At 37.3% G+C, this 16,728-nt stretch overlaps 1 protein-coding gene across 1 annotated transcript; it reads left to right on the plus strand.

Annotated features, from left to right (window-relative positions):
• Window positions 1-140: 140 nt before the first annotated feature.
• LOC105677569 (protein charybde-like) lies at window positions 141-10,535 on the plus strand. Its single transcript, XM_012376286.2, has 4 exons — window positions 141-500; window positions 2,156-2,339; window positions 2,719-2,874; window positions 3,227-10,535. The coding sequence occupies exons 1-4, from the start codon at window positions 452-454 to the stop codon at window positions 3,315-3,317; spliced, it is 480 nt and encodes a 159-aa protein (XP_012231709.1). The 5' UTR covers window positions 141-451; the 3' UTR covers window positions 3,318-10,535.
• Window positions 10,536-16,728: the final 6,193 nt, after the last annotated feature.

The raw sequence follows: 16,728 nt of genomic DNA on the forward strand, positions 1-16,728 counted from the left end.
CCGGCGCGAGCACCATCGGAAACGACCGAAGTGCGGATACACTGCTGAACGTCACGTAGACGGTGTTGCTAGGCGGTCGAATGTTGGTGGCGCGCGGCGAGGGGGGCAGTTAATTCGCTGGTGGGGAGAACGTTCCATATATAATTCGCGTCAGCGGCCGGCGGCTGATCAGTCGACCAGGTGACGTTGCGCGTGTATATGTGTCATGCGATTTCGCTTGACGTACAGCTACGGTGAAAGTCTCTTCTGACGGAACGATCGAACAATTACTCCAATCACGATTTTGTCGTATCGCTTCCTTTGCGGAACCACCTCCGTTGCGTATTCAACAGTCATATCTTATTCGGTACGCTTGCTGTCGATACTCTTTGTCGAAAAAAATCGCGCTGTCGTCTCCCGAGAAGACCAGCCGACGAGAGGACCGCATCGGTGTGCATTCACTGCCGAAATTATGGAGGTCCTGCCGTGTCCTGTCAATGTGGACTTCAGCAACACCAGAGGTAAGCCGCACGGCTCTTGTCACGGCGCCGGTTTCTCCATTTAATCTTCCGTTCTCGCTTGTCAAGTGTTCCGATCTTTCTTTTCCGACCGAGCGAGCCGTTGTTCTCAGCTGACAACAGCCGGCTGGAATCAGCTGATTTTTGTTCGCGATACGACGTTTCGCCGGCTTTGCATCGCTTTAAAAATTCGTTTTAATGTCGGAAAATCGTATTTTGGGATACACCGCAGCTTACCGGCGAAATCGCGAGTTGCGTCAGCAATTGGTCTTTCGTTCGCATATGAGACGGAAAGGAGGGGGGATGCCCTTCGCTGCCGTTTTTCCTTTCCATGTCTCTTCGATTGTTCTCGTCACGTTTACTATGTACGAATTGCCTTCGCTCTGTTTGTAAACAGAAATTTTCCAAAAATACAATTCTTTCAATTCTTGCAACGAACTAATCTGAATGAATTTGCGAGCACGTATGAAGCACGATATTTCAAAGATTAATTGCTCCAAATTGATATAGAACAAAAAAAAACTCCAATATTTAACAGTGCGTGTAGCGAAGATAACGAAATTAGATTTTTTTAGAAATATACGCTAATTCGTCCGATTTTCGAGTTCAAAAATATTTAAAAACAGAAATGTTACAGCTTAAAAAGAAAAATATTAATTGCCTGGATTGAACGAAGCGATATTTGCAATTTTGATTAATCTCACAATCAGTTTTACACAAAGATAAAAGAATCGAGGTCAAACGAGTTCATACGTTACCGACGACCTCACCTCGTCTTCGCCGGTTGCTAGAAACAATGGATGAAGCAAGTCCGGCATTAGTAACCGAGTAGTTGACACGAAGGAAGGAAGAAAAAGTGTCGTTGTAATCATAATATTTTTTCACATGATCACGTATTAATTGATATCAGAAAAGTTAAGATACCCGGTGAGCGAGAGCCGGTGTTGGTTGCGTCAGCGTTTTCTTGCCTGACGATAGTTCTTTGTTGCGTTACACTTACAGACGTTCAAGTTTTAAATAATGACTCTGATGATCTCAGCGCTCGATTTATCAAGATTACAGCAGCTGGGACGGAATTAACGCGAGTAAAGAAAAATAATAGCTATTTGAAATTTAATTGTAATTGAGTCAATATTACGATGAAAATTGAACCGGAATCGAGATTACGCTCGAATGAAACGGCAAACAGCATGAATCATCGAGAAGCAAAATATGTTTTTCATTTCTCTGCAATTTTTGATTACTTTCACAATTCAAAGATAACAGTGAATTAATGTTACTTTGAGATTACGTCAGATCACACTTCTACACCGCGGAAGATGCACACAAGGCATTTCTAGAATTTACCGGCAAATACACGTCAGCTGTCGTATCATCGATTGTTCCTCGGCAAATATTTACGGGTTAATTTAATCACAAAGTTGTTAAACAATTAAGTTAATAATGAATTTGAATCAATAAAATGATTAATTAATCCGAATTAATTAAATCAATATTATTTAGGCTTAACTTTATGAAAGTTTAATTGGCAATTATTTAAGTTGAAAAAATGAAAAAAATATTTCACGACTTTTTTAATTGATCGCTTCAACAACAACATTAATTTAATCGATGAGAATTTAAGCATGCGTTCAATTCCGTTTAATTAATTGTTACAGCTGGGAGCGCGACGGACGAATTGGACGGAGCTTGTCAAGCGCTGGCAAAGAGGCTGGAGGTTGAGCTTAGGAGGGCTAAACACGCTCAGCTGGCTTGTGGCGAGGTCCTCCTGCCAGCCGATTTGCTGCCCAAGATAGCCAAAGACGTACTTACTATGGCAGAGAACGAGCCTTGTGGCCTTCGGTAGGTAGAACTTTCCACATTGCTGAGACACTGTTTCTCGATTTGTTGAGATCTGAAAACAATTCAACATAATTCAAGAGTTGAAATAAATATCATAATGTTAAAGGCAATATTATTAATAATAATAATATTAATAACAATCAAATAATATCAATAACAAAGCATTTGGTGTGATTTATTTTTTATCAAAAATTTGATCAAGTTTTATTTTTAGAATATAGAGATTTAAAGATATATATTTTTGTTAAATCCGTTTTAAATTCATCAAACTCAACAGTTTTGTTTACTAAAATTTGATACTGAAAATAACGAAATGTTTTCTTCTTATTTTTGGTATTTCAAAAATTAATATACAATGCGTGTACGTAATTTATTGCAGAGGCTGCACGCTGTTCATCAGCTTTGAGACGGACAGTATGTGTCGCAAACTATCGAGAATACAGTGCGATCCCAGTGCTGTGTCGACATTCGAGCTTTATCTCACGCTAAAGCAGGATCATACATCTTGGCACATGCTGCTACCTCAATTCTTAAAGTGAGTACGCTTCACAATGCAAAATCTTTCAATTAAATCTTAAATTATTTATGTTAATAAAGTTTCATATGAAAATCTCTATTCTGCCTCGTGTAAATTGTCTGAATGATATTACGCTTCGCAGTCGGCCATTGTTATTCAGATTTTTATCGCCTTTGTAAAATGAAGTGATATTATGATAACGCCTTCCTCGCTCAGATCACGCGATTCAATTATATCTCGATAATCGGTTTTATCCAGTTTTTCTATTTACACAAACATTGTGAAATAAATTTTGCAACACGAATAAGTATGATTATTTATTTGAATTGCAATCAAACTCAATATTCGATTTCTTTTTTTTTTTTTTCAGAAATCTCACGCGCGGCGGCACCATCATGATCAGTAGAGACTTCACTCTCGATAAGAAGAAACTCTACAGATCTTACCAACAATCTCATTGAGTTTTGGAATCATAAATTGGGATTTTGCACATTAACGATCTCCCGTTTTGCCGATGCACGTAAAAAACGGGTGCGGCCATTTTTGTCAAGTCTGTCGCCTTCTGAGCGTCAGCCACTCTTGTACAACATCGTAAGACCAGGATGGAAAAGATCAGGACGACGGAGGCAACGACAGACCAGAGGTTAGACACTTCGTCGTTATAACGCCACGTTGTAAGATTCGCGTATCGTAGTCGCGAGATCGAGAGATGTTACGTTTAACCCTTCAACCAGAAGATTGTATTTGTGGATATTTCTATATAGATGACACTTCACTTACCGAGAAAGCGCAAAGAAACAACTTTTTGAACGATAACTTACGCGCATACGAGTGCGCGAATGGGATTGTTACGAATTCCGCGTTTAGAATTTATTCGGTGGATAAGAAATAAATAGATTAAGTAGTTTGTAGAAATATCGCTTTAAATCAGCGATAAAATGGTTGCAGCTTGGACGCAATTGTTTTTTTTTTAAATCAGATCGTGTGTCGAAAACAAAATTCAAACAATTAAAATTTAAACATCTGCGAATCTAGTAATTTGACGAAATCAGAATCTAATTAGTCTGGCGAATTCAAGAATACCCAGAGATTTGAGAGTCTAAAGGATCTTGGAAGGACTAAAAGATTCAATACTCACTGAATTAGAATTCTTATAATTATAATCATAGTTGGATTATATCAATATTACAATTATGGATCATAATTATAATCGAAATTAAACTAGATTCAAAAGATGCGAGAATTTTGCAAAGGTCAGTTTTTTACAAAGCTGTAATTTGAGAAATTTGTGGAATTTGAGAATTAAGCCATTTGTAAAGCTGAAGATTGTAGAATTTAAGATTGTCAAGATCTACTGATCTAGATTTGTAGTAAAAAACATTGTGAAGATAACGATGAATACAGCAAGTTTTCATTGCTGAGCGGCGACTCGGTTGAAGGGTTAACGACGGCATCGCTCTTTGTTTTGTCTGTTGTCATCTTGCAATACTATATTCAAGGAGAGAGGCCTATGCGTTCGATAATTGTGATAGCGCGAGACAAGTTCTAGTAGTAGCAGATCTTATCGCGAGGAGAGGCTCTTCGCATCTTCGGTCTCGAAGAAGATATGTGATTATAAGACTTGTAACAAATTCACGTGATACGTAGAGAGTATGATTAGTTTTAGAGAAAACGCGTTTTACTGATTAATCGTAGTCTGGTAGCTATAGTCCGCGTCGAATGTTCAATAACGATCTTTCGAAGCTCGTGTGGCCCTTCACACGAACGAACACGCGTTGTCCATTTTTTTCGTCGCAAAATGCGAGGATGATTACTTTGGAATAAATGTGGCATTATATTTTCCAATGAGAACCCTTTTGGAACTGCAAGATAGCCCGGAAGAATGGGCGCCGATAAGACTGTTATTGATCGAATCGTTACAACATGAGATATAATTCGATCTTGTAATCGAGTCGTTTTAAATTGCGGAGCGTAAGTTTCAAATGAAAATAATCATGCACAGTTTCGAGTTAATTTTTAACACTCTCAATGAACTTTCTGAAAATTACTTTTTTTCGTATACATTTTGATGGCGTATTTGCGCACATTTTTCTGGGACATCCTGTATATCATTTGGTAGATGGTACAGATGTTTAACCCACTCCGTCATTCCATCGATCGATCTTCTCCCCTCATCATATCTCCCTTCATAACAGTCGCTATGAAAAATCTCATTAAATTATAAGAATATCTTCTCTCGATGTGTCACGATACCGGTAATTGCATCCGGTAATTATAACTGATGAATATGTTAATGTGATCAATGATTTATCTGAAAAAAATAATTCGTTCAAATCGTCGAACTTGTCGACGGAAGCAGTGCGCTGTTTTCTTCAATTTGCACTGCGGTTTAAATCCGTACTTTCGGTAAAATATCAAATATTTCGTGTTTCAAAATTCTGCGGAAAGAATCATTTCGAGAAAATATGATGAATATCCGTTTATCGATAAATTTCTTGTAGATTTTTGTTTATAATTAAGGATCGAGAAGATTTCGTAATGAAATAGGGCAAAGCGGTACGATTTCGAGTATCTGAAAACATTTTAGTAAACGTATTTCGCTAAGGGAAAAAAAGGAAAAAGGATCAATCTCTCTGTGTAACAAATATAAAAAGTAATCATATAAAACTGTATACAGAATAGTGACGTAAATATATCCACTAGACTAGATTAAAACTGTATCTTGGTATAATCTCTGAGAATCGATCCATCTCGAAAATGTATTGCTTTAGCTCTATATAGTTTCAAGGACATGAAGGAACAGCGGCGAGAGCTGCGCTCTCGCACACGCTGTTTAAACACGCTGAAATGGACGAAGTGGACTCGGGTTAACGCTTCGCCATTGATTTATCGTTCAATCTTCACTTTAGTTTGTCAGATTATTATTATCGCTATTATTATTCGTTGACTACCGTACGTAGTATCGCTTACGTTGTGGTTAATATTTGTTCACGTATTCTTTGTGTCTACATTTTTTTTTACTTCTTCACCCGTCTTTCTTGTTCTTTTTTTTTCTTTTTTTTTTTAGTTCGCTTCCATTAGCGGTCGCTTTTCGTCGTAATACGATTAAAGACCTATAGTGGCGGTGCATTGTGATATTAAGAATTATAATTATAATTATCAGAAAAAGAAGCAAGAATGTGATTATCATTAGAATTTAGATTAAAGACGCTCGCGCAAAGTTTTCTTCGCGGGATCGAGAGAAACGTGCGGGGATACGTGTGCGCCCTGTTTTCCCTTCGCGCGAGAGCACATCGCAGTCGAAAATCTCTTTGTAATTAGCTTACAAGGCTGGTAACGCTCTTTCACCGGTGAATTACATGTTTGTTATATGGAAAATGGGATTTTCTTATGCGGATTGAATAAAAAACGCGGATAGTGTATGTGTGCGTCTCACGGCGAGATTTAATAAACCGATTGAATTCATTTTTCAATAAAATGTAAGTCTCATAAAATTGATAAAGCAAAACTTTTGTAAAATTTATTATTTAAAAAAATTGAATGAAAAAGTTTATTGTTTGTATATTTTATTTTATATGTAATAAATGATATAATTTATTGACAAGATTTGTCTATATAATTTCATATCGTAAAATTTCTAAATTTACTTTTTGGAATTCCACAAATTTGGCGTATATTTAATTTATAAGAAATTATTTGAATTTTATATAATATCATATGTATAGAATTTGCAAAACAAAAAGAATCTACAATTTTTTCAGGATAAGATCTCACAACGATCTTTGATCTCAAAGATGCAGATTAAAGATTTTGCAAAATTTTAGTGTGTATAAAGCGAAAGAAGATTCATTGCATTTTATTGAAAAATATCAGTTTGAAGCCATCAAATTTGATCGAAGGATACGCAATTTTCTATCAATAGCCATATTATGTCAAACATATATCATTTTTGTCTGATCGATGTAGTTTTCTGATCAGTGGTGCACTCAGGATATTTTTTCAGGGGGGGAGGGGGGGGGGATTAAAATTCGTACACTCAAAATGAAACAGTATGACCAAAAGTCAGGATAATTTTATATTGCACACTATAAAATATAAAAATGTTACATCGTTTAATAAAAAATACAATTCATTTTTATAGTAGCATAATTATAAATTGATATCGAGTTTTCTTAAATAATCAGAAAATTTGTCTATATACCCAGACAGCAGGATCTCCAGAAAGAAATATAAGAAATATAAGTTCATAGTAAATTCTTTTTTATTTACTGTTAAAGAACTCAGAAAAGAGCACTTTTAGACAATTTTTTTTGTAATTGTGTGGCAGATCATAAAGAATTCAAAAAGAATTCTCTTTTTTGAATTCTTTATGATCTGACAATCTGACCCGGTCATTGTTTTTGCTTTTCTTTAACTTATCCTCAAATATCTTTATTATTCAATATATGTATATGTTTACTGGGGTCCGCGCGCTCATAACACGTTATTGTGCACGGCCTGGTTCGTAGAGGGGATTGAAGGGGCAACCCGGCCCGACTGGCAATACTGCTCGACACATCCGAGTACATTATGAGCACATTCTAACCACCTTCTGATCTGAATTTATCAACTCAGAAAATTTGTTGGAACTCTTTAGTATTATCTGAGATCATCATGCTGTCTGGGTAGTTAATAACAGACAAAAAAATGTTTGAACGCATTTTATTTAACTACAGATTTTTTTACTTTTTGCTGTTAAGTTAATAAAAAAATAAGGTATATTAATTAAATTTCGGGGTTAACTCCCCCCCCCCCCCTTCCCAGAGTGCGCCATTGTTTCTGATTGACCACTAAAATTGAAAAAAAATTGGTATTTCAACATTAAAATCATATGAGTTCAATTCGTCTCGTGAAAAATCAAATTTAAAAATTTGAAAATCAAGAAATCGAGCTTTTTTGATCATTTTTATCGCAGAAAGAAAATTCGTACAAGGCATCAACACTTGAAAACACAAGAAGCGATGAATCAACGACGACAAGTTCGAGGCTTGCCTCTTAATAACTTAAATGATGGAATTGAACCGGTTGAAGCTTTAAGGGGGAAGAGACCTAATCCCGTCCAGAAAACTTTCCCACCATCCTCCGAGTCGTACATCTACATCCCCTTACTTCCTTCAATGACAAAAAATAAAAGAGAAGTAACTAAAAGGGTCACGTAAGGATGAAAAGACACAGCCACGTGTAGAGTTAAACGCGCGGTATAAATTGGGCTATCGCATTTGCACGAAGGTGTAAGACTGATTTGCTGATGTAACAAACAAATGAACGACGCAGAAATACTGGCACTTCACAGTACAAGGTGGCCAAAAATCATTTCCCGAAAAGATCACCGCATTTATCCGAAAATATGGCAAAGATTATTTCGCATTATATATCTGCAAAGGTGACGAAAGGGAATTCGCGAATTGAGATCTCGGAATATGTTGTTCCGTCTTTGACAGACCATTTCTTATCGATACGTACATCATTAAGAAAACGGATTTCTTTCCGGGGAATGACACTTGGCCAATCGTGCACCTTAACGTGCACTATTATAATCAGCAATTATTTGTTAATAACAAATATCGCTACAAACGACGTCGCAAGTCAAAATTGTCGCATTGCCGAGCGATGGAAAGCAATACTCGCGGCCTCGTTTAATTGTAATTAATTAATCATTAATGTGTGAGTGATTTGCGAGCGCGCATACGTTTTACATAAAAGGATTAATCTTTAAACAGTATAGAAATCTTTTTTTACGTGGAAACACAAGACCGATGTGAATGATGTGTTCGCATATATTATATTGTATTATCAAATATGATATAATTTATATTATATTACAAATATATCGCATATATATATATATAATATTATATATATAATATATATATAATATTTTATAACAAATTCGAAGTTATATACTGTGCGTAATAATAAAGAAACCACAGAAATGTGAGAGATATTAAAAGAGCTGGAAACCACGAAACTTTGTGATTATTTTATTTATATTCAATTTTATATATAATTGTAGTTTGTAAAACTCAGTGAAATTTGGAAACTTATTTATGCGCTCGTCAGACATCGCGCTGCCGAGGCTTACACATGACGAATGGAACAATTTATGTACTTTATAAAATATTACATTGTGATAAACACAATAATGTCGAATGTGATGATGACGATGATATCCTCGTTAATCATGTTTTTACAGTGTGTGAGAATTTTATTAGAGGTGTTACAAGAATTTGTCCCGTTTTTTTTCTTGTATAGAAAGTTACTCTTAAAAACTAATTGCGTAAGAAAACAGTACAAGTTTCTCTCTGATAAATAAAAATATAAGAATAAAAATATTACGAGAAACAAATACACATCGTATATATAAAATAGGATAATATATAATAACATTCTCGAGGCGGCGCATCCTTGATGGCGATTCTGCCAAAAGGAGCACACATGAATATCGTAGAGCTCTGGAAGAAGTCCAAGCGAGATAACGATAATTCAGTTATCGATAAGTTACGGCAGCGAACGTTTCGTTGCTTTTGCTCGCGTGACAAAAGCAATTCGACCATTTTCCCGCCGGTCGTCTCTCATTGTTTATCGTTTGTAGCGATTGTTTGTTGACAAGGCGAATGCTAACAGGAGGATCGATGTCGGAAACGACAGCGTGTTATGCATGCAGATGCTGCAAATTGCATTATATACCGCGGGACGCTCTCACATCGCTCCCATTTACGAAGTAATTGCTTTTTACGAGCCGTCAAGGAAGAACTTCCTGATCTCATGAACGAACGAAGGTTTTTCCACCCTGTAGTCGCGAAGTACGCGAAGCGACTAGTGAAAGGTCGTCTCTAAATATTCACGACGATGCTTGCGAAACGACGCACGGTTGCGTCTCGTGACGACGAAATTTAATCCTAAACAGTGTGAAATATTCTAAATATACGTGAAAACTCAGAGGAAAAAGAAGAGAAAGAGGGAGAGAGAAAAAGCCTTCAAGTTTATTTGTCGAACAATTGCAATTTTTCAAGAACCTATCAATATAAGATAACTTTAATAATTATCTTTTTCTTACTTTTCTCAATGCTTTAGAAATAAAGCTTGTATTTTTCACACTGCTCAGAATTAAATATTAGGTCAGATGTGGCGAAATCAATGATTGATAAAGTCCGCTCTTCGTGGCGAAAGGGTGGAGATAAGGATAACAGCTTCTGAACGTAATAACAGTATCGTGATGATTAGAGTGGAAGGAAAGGAAAGAGAGAGAGAGAGAGAGAGAGAGAGAGAGAGAGAGAGAGAGAGAGAGAGAGAGAGAGAGAGAGAGAGAGAAAGAGAAAGAGAAAGAGATATTCATAATGTTGCACAGCAACGAATTGCGCGACGCTCGCTGTGCTTTGGATATTTTTGTACCTTGCGCGATATATGAAAGTCCGATTATATATATATATATATATATACATATACCGTAGATTTTCCGCGATAGTTTGCCCGCGATTAATGTCGCGGCTTTTCGATACGTTAGTGATCCTTTTTGCGAATGTATTTCCCGTATTAAGAATTGCTATGTGATGTTATTTCTAATTTGTAATATCTATGACAATTTTATCTGCGTTTGTAAGAAACGCAAATAATAAAAAGAGATATATCAAAGACAGATATATCATTCTCTATCGATTTCTTATTCACCATCAATCCTTTTTATATCCTCAATCTTCTGTCGAAGATTTTTTGCGAAATTTGTTGCGAGCAAGAAGAAAAGAAAACAACATGAGTGATGAAACAAACGAAAATAAATTATAAGGTAAAAGTATTCGTTAACTTTAAAGTAAGATAAAAAGAAATAAATATAAAAATGTATAAATATTGGTCTCTGTAAAACAAAGTTGCGCTGAAAATAATCACCTGCGCCTATTACGTTATTATTATTTATCATATTGTTGGAGAGAATCGAAGCAAACTCGCTCGAACAATAATATTACGCAGACCGTCCTAACGAATACTTGATTTCAAATTCGTCAGAGAGTTTATTATTTGAAAAACAGCGAGGACTGTAAAGGCATACAATGCACGAAACAGCAATGTAAACAGCGACGCAGCGACACAAAAGAACTGTTATTGCGAAAAATGTTTTCGACATCGGTATTTGCACAGTTTTGAGGTAAAATACACGTAAAATTTAATATCGGTGTCGCGCGAGATAAATTGGCGGTAAATAGATTATCTATATATTTGTGTGCAACGCGCGCGCGCGCGCGCGCGTTCACGCGTGTGTATCACGCCCGTAAATATTAAATAAATTAATTAATATTACATACACGCATTTGTAAAATGTAAAGTGCGTGGATTAAAGTCAGGACTGAAGTGTGTTTGAAACGCTATAGTGTGTTGGGGGCCGTATTGTTTCAACTAGTTCCCGCAATTATCACGGCGTATAGAACTGGATAGGAGAAAACCGGTTCCGCGCGCACGGTCGCTCGGCGCAACCCGTTTGTCCATATTTCCATCTCGAAAACTCGTATTATCGGGGCGCTGTTCCAGCCTCTCGTGAAAAATTCTATGCTGCATAAAGCGTAGCCGCGTAAAACCGGCTTCGGAAGATTGCGCAAGCGTTGTCGATCTTCGAGCATTGGCTTTAGCATTCTGCGAACTGTTGCGTGCACAATTTGGCTCACGTCTATTCATTTTCCCGTTTTATTTATGCGAAACACTTCATTTTATTATTGCCCGCTTATATCTTTACTTTGAATAATACGAAAACTGTATGACAATATCACAATAATGAGCGAATTTTTTCTTTAGTACATTCGCAGCGTCAAAGCTCAATCAATCAGCTGTTCGGTCTCGCGGTTTACTCTTCGACGCATCTTATTTATATTCAGCAAACTTTGTCAATAGTGGGAATATTCAGCAAAAGCTAAAATTAACGAGAATACGCCTCGAGACATCTGTGTCTAATTTGGCGGTGAAAAAGCTCTGGCTCGCATCCGTGGACGATCAAGAGCGCGCGTCCGGCCGGACGTCCCTTCCTGAGATCTGGGATATCAATACGCGTAGGTAATTCGAGCCCATGCGCGATAACGGGCTTAGTAACTGGGTTGACTTGTGCGCTCAGCTGATGGCCGGTACACCCAGCGCGCACTGACATTCGGACACACGTGCGGAGCCGCACGTACACACACGCGAAACCCTCCTACCTTTTCTCTGATAATGAGAGTCAGACTTGGCGCAGACAGCTTGCCGCTGCGAGCGAAATGTTTAAAGTTGGAAAATGCAAAATGTTGAAAAAGTGATATTAATTTTTCAGCTAGATATTTTCGTATTCCTGTCGGAGATGATCCTGCAATCGCGATGGTACCACGCAATTCGTTCGTATGGATGGTCAGATTGTTCTGGAAACCGCGAGAAATTTCTTAGACGTCGTTCGGGTAGAGTTTTTCGTCGCATTCTTCTTTGCATAGAAATGTGAGATTTTTTGTCTCTTGAATACAAATGTAGATGCGAAGAATCGCTTACGTAGCAATATTTATCGATGTTTCAAAGTTATCTGGTTTGACGTCAGTGTTTAGAAAAAAATATGGAAATAATAATACGGCTATTTTCTTTCATGACATCATTAGTCTTTTTACTTCATCTTTGTATACTCAATTTTCTTGTGTTTTTCTTGGATCGTCGTACCGGAACTTCTTTTTATAACTCAAGTAGAGTTACAGAAATTAACTTGTAAATCCTTAGCGACTCACTATATCTTTGTTATCTCTTCTAAAAACAACGAGAAAAAAACGCTGTTAATTTTTTTCTTCACATTATTGTAAATATTTGAAAATAAAGAAACAAAAGCTTTTATTATCCATATCAATGCTTCGAGATACAATGTCAACTCGTGGCTTGGCAGCGGTAGAAAGCAAGTGTATGTTCAGGTAGTGACATTTATTATTTACTTTTCTACTTCCACAAACCGCAGAATGACTGGATGCTCCAGTTCCAAGCTATTGATATGTAAAATCGAGATAGGAATCAGCGTTGTCTCTCTCGATTCGTTCTGAATAGAACATCGTGCATTCTCAAATGCAACTAAAATAATGGGAAAAAATTAAGTGAGGGATCAGGAAATTAAAATTTTGTATTTTTGAAACGATTGTGTGTTCTGAATACGTGACATCGACCTCGACGAAGCACGCTTCATTGGAGGGTCGATTCGCAGTTATGTATTTCGACTACATGTATTTGCGCACGCACACGCTTGTCTCTGTACAAGCGTTTATCGTTTGCATGCAAGTTCGTTTACCCCGTTGTAATAATCGCCATCCCTTATCTCGCGGTTTCCTGCGGTGCTCTCGCTTTCGCGTTTCAATCGCAGCGTGCCGCGCCGATCGAGACTTTAATCCTGTCTACATCTTGCGGTTAAACTTTGGCTGACCACAAGCGAATTGTGAAAATAATAATGAAAAATTATTGTGTTTGTGTTATTTTTTAATATAAAGTTTTCTCCACCGGTCTGTGCTTTTCCTTATCACGTGCAAAGACGGAAAAGCACGAAGTGTCACATCAAATTGTTCAACTTTAAATTAATAATTTACATTTGTGTACTTTTTATCGCGCGCTTTCACTTCACGATATTTATTCGCGTTTCATTGTCCATTTTGACAGGACTTGCCTTGAGATAATAATAAATTCATCTCTTTCCTTCTCTCCCTCTGTTTACTCGGGTTCCCCTATTACGCATAACACCATGATCCATCCGTCCAAACTTGGAACGCATCTTCAGCCGTTGAACCCTTTTCGAGGTTCATGTTTGCGTAATAGATGGGCAATCTGCCCATAGCGCCCGCAACCAGCCGCTCTATTTTCACTTTGGCGAACGCGCATTATATACAAAAATTTGCGTACCGTGTTGGCGGTTGGGCCAACCGGTTTGACGAATTATTCTTAGCCACGAGATAAAGATCTTCCGTACGATCGATCAGCGTCAACATACTGTATATGCCACACATACAGATATTCGCACTTTACACGTACAGGCTGGGGATTTATGAAATAATCGTGACAAAACGACAAGAGCGCGTTGTCGTGACAATAAATCTCTGTTTGTCACAAATGAGAGTAAAGTTGCATCAGCGTTTGCAAGCAAATTATGCAAAAAGTCGTCCCTTTCACGTTATTGCTCAAGCTATTATAATAATGCCTCAAAAAATCTACAGGAGAATAATAAATTAATATTACAGCGACAGAAGGATCTTATAATTCCAAAACAAATTACTGGACATTTCTCTTAAATGTCGAGTTTTATTTTTTATAATTATAAGCACAATAATCATGCTTTTGATTTTATCAATATAGAAAAATAAAATTGTGTAAGAACCAATTCTGACTCTTCCGTTCATTAAGGAAGTATGTAAAGCTTTATAGTTCTAATATTAAAGAATTGGCAAATGTTCAGAAAGGAGGCTAAAAGGAGCTCGATTGCTTGTCAAAATCGTGATTATCTCGAAAAGTTTTTGTTTTCGCGTTCCTGTAATTAGAAGATCATCATAGGCAATGCCAAAGGCTAAAAATGATTGAGCCGACATCCTTTCGAACGCGTCGAATGTTTATTGAGAAGAATTTGACTCTTTGAGATTCAAATTCATCTTTCTTCCGCGAAAGGAGTGAATTTTCGAGCTCACCGACTTCTGAAAGGAGACGGGATCGAGCGTACGAAATAGAACGGAAGCTGGGAAGCATTTGTATTCTAGACCGTCGATTTGATACGAGCGGGCGGATTTAATTTGGTTTTTCGGGAGCTACCTGCGTTACGTGTAAGGGACGAAGCGCAGAACAAAGAAGCGTTTCTTACATAGGAGTATCCGTGGATGGGGGAAGGGGGGTGGGTGGGATGGGGGGAGCGCGGGCGCGGAGGGGCGAGAGGGAGAAAACAGGAAAGATCGCCTGGACGAAGATAGCGTGGCACAAAGACGTCTCTTTTGCTACCCTGCTGAGAAAAGGGAGAGCGCGCGATATTGGCGTCCTTATTCCTCACCCGTTCTACCGACCCGCTATTTTCGCCCACGTCAAGAGCGAGATGAAGCGGCGGAATAGAGGAGGGGTGTAAAAGAGAGAAAGAGAGAGAGACATGCTTCTTATGAAGGATAGAGCTAACAACAGGACCGGATTTAGGGTGAGGCGAGCGAGTTGCCTCTGTAGCACCGAAGGATCTTTCTGTATGATGTTGGTTGTAAAATATATTTCATCATTTTTTTTTTACAAGTTGAAATCTACCGCGGATTTTTTTTTTTTTTTTGAAGCTGTAGTTGATGGAAAATAAATTGTGAGACTACTATATAGAGCAAGATATTTTCTCCGTTACTGAATATCTATCTGATGAGCTTGCAATTAGTGAATTAGAGCTTGCTGTATTATATATTATTAGGGAAGTTCCAGGAAATCGAGAAAAATTAATTTATAGACGAGTGCAAAGCAAAAAGTAAACGTGCACATTTCTTTCTGTGATTTTTGCTCGTAATTGCTATCGTTAACTTGAATTGTACCATGTATTTAGAATATTTCGATGATGACTGAAACGATAAGAAATACAAATGATTGTATATTAAGTAAATAAGTACATAATTATGAAAAAAAATTGTACTCGTACAAATGATGTTTTATTTGTATTATATTTTATTATCGATTGTTTTAGTTTGACTGTAGTGAAGCTGACACTACTTGTTTCTAATAAAAGCGTTGATATTTCGATTGCCCTGCGGCTTCAACATCCGTAAATCCGACTCTGGTCAAGAGAAAGAGAGAGAGAGAGAAAGAGAGAAGACATAGAAAAGAGAAGAGAAAAAGAAAAATTGGGGTGGAGGGGTGAGAGGTTGCAAGGGGGAAAGGAAGGAGTAAAAGAGAAAAGGGAGAAGTTGGGAGGAGTTGCAGAGTAGTGGGATAACAAGAGGAGAGAAGGGAAAGGGAGGTAAAGAACCGGAGTTGCCGTGGAGAAAAGGGGAGGGGGGAAAAGGCAGGAGTAGAAGAGCAAAAGAGAGAAATTGAAGCGGTCGCAGAGGAAGAAGGACAAAAAGGAGCAACGAGGGGGAAGGTGATAGCGAGAAGAGAAAGAAAAACATTACGAAGAGTCGAAACGGTAGTCGCTGAGACGATCCTGCTAAACAGGTAGATCGATATTGACACTTCGACCCGTATTCTGGGCTTATATGCCATTAAATGCGTCTTTTTGTTTGCATAATCAACGTAATGTAAACTTTTATACGAGCAGATTCGCCGAACGGGAGATTTCGATCTCCGAAAACGATCCCTTAACAAACTGGAAAGCAATGAATATCGTGTAATTTTTAACTGTTAAGAGAGCATTTTGGCAAAATTATGACCAGAATTAAGATTGCACTTAAGATTGCGTTTATAAGACCATACATGTAACCTCATTTAAATAGATTGCAGATCGCTCAGATAAGCATAAATTGACAATTTGTTCATTTCCTTTTAGTACTTAAAGTAAACGTATAAATTAATTTATATCTATTAGAAAATATTACTATAAAATTATGTTGACTGAGAAAGAGAGAGTTTGTACAATTTTGCATCGTAAATTCTGATTTTTGCATCATAAAACATACACATATAACAATCTGCATTTACTAGAATACGTTTACAGAAGATTATAAGATTGAAAACTTGTGCACATTTACATGGTAAATTTTTATAGCAATATGAGAGTTCATAAAACTATCGGTAAAAATAAAATATTGCGGAAAATAACAGACTGCGGACTAAAAAAGAGAAGCACTTAATGGTCCCGAAAGAGTAATCTTTGGTACACTTGAGCATTCAGCTGGAAACAAGGACAAATCCTGGACAATCAGG

Source organism: Linepithema humile, chromosome 2, assembly GCF_040581485.1.
Source record: "Linepithema humile isolate Giens D197 chromosome 2, Lhum_UNIL_v1.0, whole genome shotgun sequence".
Classification (NCBI taxonomy): Eukaryota; Metazoa; Arthropoda; class Insecta; order Hymenoptera; family Formicidae; genus Linepithema; species Linepithema humile.

What these genes read in the sequence shown, in the direction of transcription:
- LOC105677569 (XM_012376286.2), top strand. Translation starts at nt 452, where the DNA reads ATGGAGGTCCTGCCGTGTCCTGTCAATGTGGACTTCAGCAACACCAGA. An exon ending in GGACTTCAGCAACACCAGAG is followed by an intron (nt 501 to 2,155) that starts GTAAGCCGCACG and finishes TAATTGTTACAG; the next exon opens with CTGGGAGCGCGACGGACGAA. An exon ending in CTGCTACCTCAATTCTTAAA is followed by an intron (nt 2,875 to 3,226) that starts GTGAGTACGCTT and finishes TTTTTTTTTCAG; the next exon opens with AAATCTCACGCGCGGCGGCA.